This window comes from Alligator sinensis, unplaced genomic scaffold, assembly GCF_000455745.1.
Source record: "Alligator sinensis unplaced genomic scaffold, ASM45574v1 scaffold499_1, whole genome shotgun sequence".
Lineage (NCBI taxonomy): Eukaryota > Metazoa > Chordata > Crocodylia > Alligatoridae > Alligator > Alligator sinensis.
In genome coordinates, this window is record NW_005841864.1 from 2,493,023 (window position 1) to 2,499,022 (window position 6,000).

Genomic DNA, 6,000 nt, shown 5'->3' on the forward strand with positions numbered 1-6,000 from the left:
TGTGTGTGTGTGTGTGTGTGTGTGTGTGTGTGTGTGTGTACACGAGTGCATGGCCTTCAACAGCTTGCCAATACTCGTTAAGTGATCCTCCATCCCAAATAATTGCCCACCCCTGTTCTGAACCATAGTCTTGTCCTTCAGAGCACTTGCAACTCCACCCAACCTGGTGCTATCCTCAAATCTGTCAAGCATATGAATCCCATAGTCCAAATCATTGTTCAGCCTCTTATGCATTAATGATAATGTCAGAGCCAGGACATACTCCTGAGGAACTTCACTTGATACCTCCTTCCAACTAGACATTAAGACACTGATGACTACTCATCAAGTTACGTATTCACCTTGCAACACTTACCTAGTCCTAGGCTGTCCAACTTTTGGGTAGTTGGAGGCTCACGCAGTGCAGACCAGAGGCCACCCATACTCCCCTCTTGCCACAAAGTTCTGGTCTGCCTGCCCCCTCCCCCCCCACCGCATACATCCCAGTTCCCCTTCTGCTCACCCCCTCCCCCAACCAAACCTCACCCTACAATATGTGCAGCCTGGCTCCTTCCTGCCATGCAAGCAGCACAGGCAGCTTCACTCCCTCCTTTGCTGAGCATGCAAGTAGTATGTGCAGCCTGGTTTCTTCCCCTGCAGCATACAGCATGGGCAGCCTGCCCCCTGACTCATGGACAGCATGCAGCCCATGGGCCATCAAGTTGGGCAGGCTCTTTTTCCTTAGCTTGTTAATTTGATCATCATGGGAGGCAAATGTCAAAAGCCTTACTAAAGTCAAGGTATATCACATCCACTGGTCAACCTCCATCCAAAGAGCCCGCCATTTTATCAGAAGGAAAATCAGGTTGCTCAGATATAACTTGCTCGTGGTGAATTCATCCCGTCTGTTCTTGATCTTGTTCTCTTCTAGGTACTTCACAAGAGATTCCTTGGGGACTTACTACATGATCTTTCCAGGTACTGGGGTCAGCCTGACCAGCCTACATTTCCCTGGATCCTCTTTCTTCCCCTTCTTAAAAATGGGCATTGTATTTGCCTTTCTCCAGTCACCCTAGGCCTCACCCAACCTTCTTTTCTCTGACACACACACATTTATCTTTATTCTTTATTTACAGTTACTCAACCAATTATATATCTACCCAATAGTAATTCTGTTTAAGCCAACATTTCTGTAGCTGATTTGGGAATGCCATTATCAAAAGCCTTATTGAAGTCTAGGTATGAATTCTATTGTATTCACTTTACTACCAAACTGACTACCCTATAAAAAAAGTCGTTAGTTTGGCAGGATATGTTCTTTACAACTCCGTGACAACTGCTACTGCTCACCTCTACATTTTATATAATGACCTCATTTATATAAAAAGTTATACAGAAGACAGATGCAGAACTAGCGTAACACCATTTTATACCAATCAATTCTCAAACTTGGCATTATTGGAGAAGAAACTGAAATGCAAGACAATCAGAATGTGGAATACCTATTCTGCTATCCCTAGCACCACAGCTGAGAAATAATAACGGTATTAAATTATAAATCCTATTTTGAAGGGTGTCTCCACACACTGTGCATTAGATAAGACAGTTCAAAAAGAAAACTGGAAAAAGTAAAAATACCATTGTATGTCATAATAAAGCATCAGCGTCTGAATGTTAGACCTTCAATTTCCCAGCACAGACCTCTGTTACATTAGAAAAAAAAAAAAGGAGTATTTTAAGATGCATCTCATCAGCCATTTATAGCTGGTCCACACAGGAGAGCGAGTTAGATTGGCAACAATTTGCACTGCTGTTCAAAGGTAGCCCTAAGCTCAAAAGTAGGAACACGGCACATCAGCATATCTCTGATCCTCTGACCCTGCAGAATTTTGTGGAATCCATTTGAAATGTTTAGCTAATCTACCAACCTCCTCTTCTCATTCATCCTTGAGGCTCTTGCTCTCTTACAAAGGTTGGAGAAACACAGCAAGTGGCTTTGATCATAAGGAGACAGATGCTTCTCAGCATCTTGCAAGAGCACATTTAAATACACCTCAAAGAGTTGCACTAAACAATGCTTCTCTCACAAAGCATCCAGCAAAAAGCTCCATAAACCATGCAGTAAGGGCTAAGCTGGATCTCCCACAATTACCTGGGAATTGAAAATGTCAATGTTGTGACAAATCATGGGAAGAAAACCATCATTTCTCAGACAAAACAAGACAGTTTCTGAAGATGTTGGCACTGCAGACTTTTCCAACAAATTCATACTAATATTTGTGAACCTTAGGTACCAACTCTTCACCACCCTGGAGAACTACCCCTTTTTGTTGATGAACTCTATAAGCCTGATGCAAGGACTACAGAACAGACACATGGATCCCACCAAACAGCCCCAGTACAATTCAGAAACTTCAAAACCAGCAAATCCATTAGTAAACCCCCCAGCCTTCAGACTCCATAGCACTATCCGAGGGGTTGTCAACCGGGGGTACATGTACCCTGGGGGTACTTTGAAAGGTTCCAGAGGTTACGTGGGGACTGAGTGCCACCATCCCAGGCTGCTATCTTACAGGAGCAGAGAAGGGCAGGGCGAAAGCAAGGCCGCACAGATGTTTGCCACTCCCCCACTTGGCATCGAGCTGCTTGCCATGCTCTCCCTCTGGGTACATGTACTAAAAGGGGGCCACTGGGGTACACTTGTTAAAAAAAGGTTGAAAACCCCTGCACTATCCTAGCACTCCTGGGCAGACTGCTGCTTTTTAGTCCCCAACAAATGAAGCTGCTCCAGGAAAAGCTCTCTGGCTCAACTAAAAAGCTTTCCTACTCCTCCTCTGAACCTTTTGCACTGGTTGAGAAACAACTTCATAATGTTACACATGTTGGCAGTGACATGTTTATATTCATCACTGCAAGGGTTACAGTGCTCCCTAATGTTTCCTCCATGCTGTCTGCCACCATCTTGAAAATGATGCTGGACTTGCACAAACAAGATTCCTCTTACCTGTTTATTCATGGGAATTTAGTTTGATGCCAACCCCCAGGATTTCAATAAAACTTCTAGCAAGTATCCAACAACACACAGGGGTAAAAAGTCGCATAATACACGTACAACAGCAATGGGGCATGCATCACTGTTGCTCATCTACAATGATAGGTTTATTTTGCATCACCACTAAGCTACATAGCCATAGACATACAAGACAATAATACCAAACTTGTAGTATAACCCCGCTGTGAGTATACTTGTTTATGCAATAGCTGTAACATTTAACGTAAGTGCACAAATATCTGCAATTGGCTTTGAACACAGGCAAAATCTTCAAGGTACAACATAATCAGACCTCAAACTAAATAGGGCAGGCCTTATCATAATTTGGATAGGAAATCTCAGTGTTTTAAAAGATTTTCCACTTTTTTTTTTTTTTAGAAAAAGAACATGTTTAGATTTAATATAGATTTTATAACCTTCCAGTGCAAACTGAGTAACTGATGCAGAAATGCCTGTTTAAGTTGCAGATAGCCTGATAACGATTGGGAAGCATGGATTTACTTACCTAATATTAAATCTTACTTGTGTATCATTTTTAAATCCCAATAATGATGTGTTAAGTGTGAAAGTTAATGTGATTGGCAACTGTTTATTGGAAAGAATAGGGTACAGGATGAGTGAAACACAGACTGCAAATTGAGATCTGCTGCAGAGAGAGAGAAAAAAAAAAAAGTGAAGGCTAGAGAAAAAACAAAAACATCAGGACAGCGGTGAACTAGAGCAAGCATCAGCAACCTTTTTGAGCGGTAGGCTACTTTAAACCGAGCTGGCTCCAAAGGCAAGCTGGCATTCCGACTCGGCTGACACCACTGTCACTGCCCACTACTGCCGTGCCACGCTCCCCCATCTCACTGCCAACCTCCCACAAAAAAAATACTGCAGATAGCCAGTCTTCACAGGCCGGATCAGAGCACTTGGCAAGTTGGATCTAGCCAACAGGCCATAGATTGCCAATCCCTGAGCTAGAGTACATTTTTTTCAACTTTGTGATGAAAAAAATTACATCCATAGGGATTAGAAAAAAAAAAAAAACAAAAAAAAAAAAAAAAAACACAAAACTACAAATTTAGTTTCCAGATGGAAGGCACTTTGCTGCTTGATCTCTCTGTAACTCTTGTGTGATGTCAGTGGTTACACTGAGTAGGATTCAGTGCTAACTTCATACACCAACCCATAATTAAAGAGAATTTAATCTTCTCCCCTGATACATTTGACACAAGTGAGGGAGTTCCATCTCAAAACTATAGGTGTATTGCACCATCAGTGCTTGACCTCTCAGAAAAAGCAAGCAGTACTACATCCAGCTTGGGCTTTCAGGGGAGCAAAATCTGGCTAGGATTTGCCAGCATTGTACCACATGGCCAGTGATCCTTACTCACCTGTGGCTGAAGAGGGCAAAACAGTGCCCATATAGGGTTAGCACCTGTGTGGTTCACCCTGAGTGGGGAAGCAGGGTCAACCAAAGCTCTGAGGCATGGGACCGACAGAAAACAAAATCACACTGCAACAGAATTAGCTCTATATTCCAACAGAGGTTGCCAACCTATGACTCACTGGCCAGATCCAGCCTGCAGAGTTGTAGCTTCAACATTCAGCAGTGGGGGCTCTCCCTATACCGCACGAGTCAGCCACCTGCCACTGACAGAGGGCAGGGCTCTGCCCATGCCACGCTGCTGCTGGGTGGCACAGGACTTTTGCTGCACTGCAGCTGAGCACAGGAGAAGCAGCATTAAGACCTGGCCACAACTCCTAGCCCAACTCCAGCCAGACCTGGGTCATTCTGACCTCCCACTGCCAGAAAAAGTGTTACAAACCTCTGTTGGAGAGGTCAACAAATATTTGATTCCACATATAGGTACTCCTCACTTAACATCATCCTGGTTAACATTGTTTAGTTATTACATCGCTGATCTATTAGAGAACATACTTGTTTGGCTGCCGCCTGCTAGTAGATAACTACTGTGATGTAATTGGATTTGCTTAAAGTTGCATTTTTCAAGAATGTAACTAAGACTTTAAGTGAGAAGTAGCTGTATCACATCCGATGGCTGCTAAAATAAGAGCTTCTTAACCATGTAACTTGCTGTAGTTTCCCTTTAAGCAAGCGCCTCATCCAACAATTGACTGCAGTACTGATCCCATCACCACCAGTTTGGTCAATTTCCCCATGAGGGATTATATCAAAAGCTTTGATTAAGTCTAGATCAAGGATAGGCAATTACCTTGGATGGAGGGCTGCTACTCCTGCCCCCTGACAGTTGCCAGAACCAGAAAATAATGAACTCATAAGCTAAAAGTCAAACACCGACTATAAAACATATTTTAATTGTATTACTAAAAATATTGTCATGATTTGTGTTTGCATTGTGTATATAGAGGTGATTGCATAATAACTCACAAATAAATTCTTAGTCTTGTATATTGTGTGTGTAGGTGTGTTCCTGAGCAATCTGTTAATCTTTGTTTTTTCATCTCTTCTCCCTTTTCTCTTGGGACAGGAAGAATCTCACTGAAGACTACTTGAGCTGCTAGGGTCTTTAAGTATCTTCTATAGTCTAGCATAGACAATCACTGACAAGGATAACAGTTATCTGGCTATATCATTTTTTTCCTACATAATTAATGTGTTTTTGCCTGATCCCATCAGAATTCTTCCAGCCTTAAGTCTGTCACATATCTTTGCTCCTGGTAGACAAAACAACTTTCTGTTTTCTAGGTCATCCCTTGCAACTCAGTGTATTCCTCTTACAATAATTCTTAAGGTCTACAAACTTCCCTCCCCAACCCTTCTGACTTTTTGCTTTTCATTTTTATGGGTTCGTATCTTTCATTCTTTTTTGCTCATAACTTTTGGTTTCCTTTGATCCTTTTATAACATTCCTAGGCTGAAAGTTACTTGTTAGCTTCATTTTCTCTACTCTTTCTGGACTCTCTGCTCTTCTTCTCTTCTATACCAACCTACACTCTTT

The 6,000-nt window shown here is 42.4% G+C and overlaps 1 protein-coding gene across 1 annotated transcript in view; it reads right to left on the bottom strand.

Annotated features, from left to right (window-relative positions):
* SMAP1 (small ArfGAP 1) overlaps nt 1-422 on the bottom strand; it is a 177,408-nt gene extending 176,986 nt beyond the window's left edge. The window contains exon 1 of the mRNA XM_006016647.1: nt 356-422. Within this exon, the coding sequence (XP_006016709.1) occupies nt 356-422 (67 nt within the window). The remainder of the gene's footprint in view (nt 1-355) is intronic.
* Nucleotides 423-6,000: the final 5,578 nt, after the last annotated feature.